Raw genomic sequence first — 419 nt, forward strand, 5'->3', positions numbered from 1 at the left:
CAGCAAGTCCGCCGAAGAAAAAGTTGCTGCTGCTGCTTCACAATACGCGCGAAGACCAGTGGGGTCTGGCAGCATCACCAGCGTGTAGCCGTACACCTGCAGCAGCAGCAGCAGCAGCAGCAGCAAGACATCAGGCGCAGAAACGGGGAAGCAGCAAACACGGAGCGGAGCTACCAGCAGCGCCAGCAGCAGCACACGCGGCACAAGCGAAGCTGAAGCCAGCTGCAAGCAGCAGCAGCAGCAGCAGCAGCAGCAGCAGCGCACCATGCACTCCCCGGAAGAGAAGACCAGCCAAAGCCGTTTTGCTGCTTCCTCATTCTCGGCATGCAGCAGCAGCATGGCGGGCAGCGGCTGGCTCTGCGCGGCTGGGGCGGAAGCCCCAGCAGCAGCAGCAGCAGCAGCAGCAGCTGCTGCTGCCG

The 419-nt window shown here is 63.5% G+C and overlaps 1 protein-coding gene across 1 annotated transcript in view; it reads right to left on the bottom strand.

Annotated features, from left to right (window-relative positions):
• Positions 1-419, bottom strand: part of ETH_00033675 (uncharacterized protein) — a gene marked incomplete at both ends in the record, with an annotated part of 2644 nt that overhangs the window by 150 nt on the left and 2075 nt on the right. The window contains one exon of the mRNA XM_013375646.1: positions 1-96. Within this exon, the coding sequence (XP_013231100.1) occupies positions 1-96 (96 nt within the window). The remainder of the gene's footprint in view (positions 97-419) is intronic.

This window comes from Eimeria tenella, genomic scaffold (genome assembly GCF_000499545.2).
Source record: "Eimeria tenella Houghton genomic scaffold, Eth_scaff2934, whole genome shotgun sequence".
Lineage (NCBI taxonomy): Eukaryota > Apicomplexa > Conoidasida > Eucoccidiorida > Eimeriidae > Eimeria > Eimeria tenella.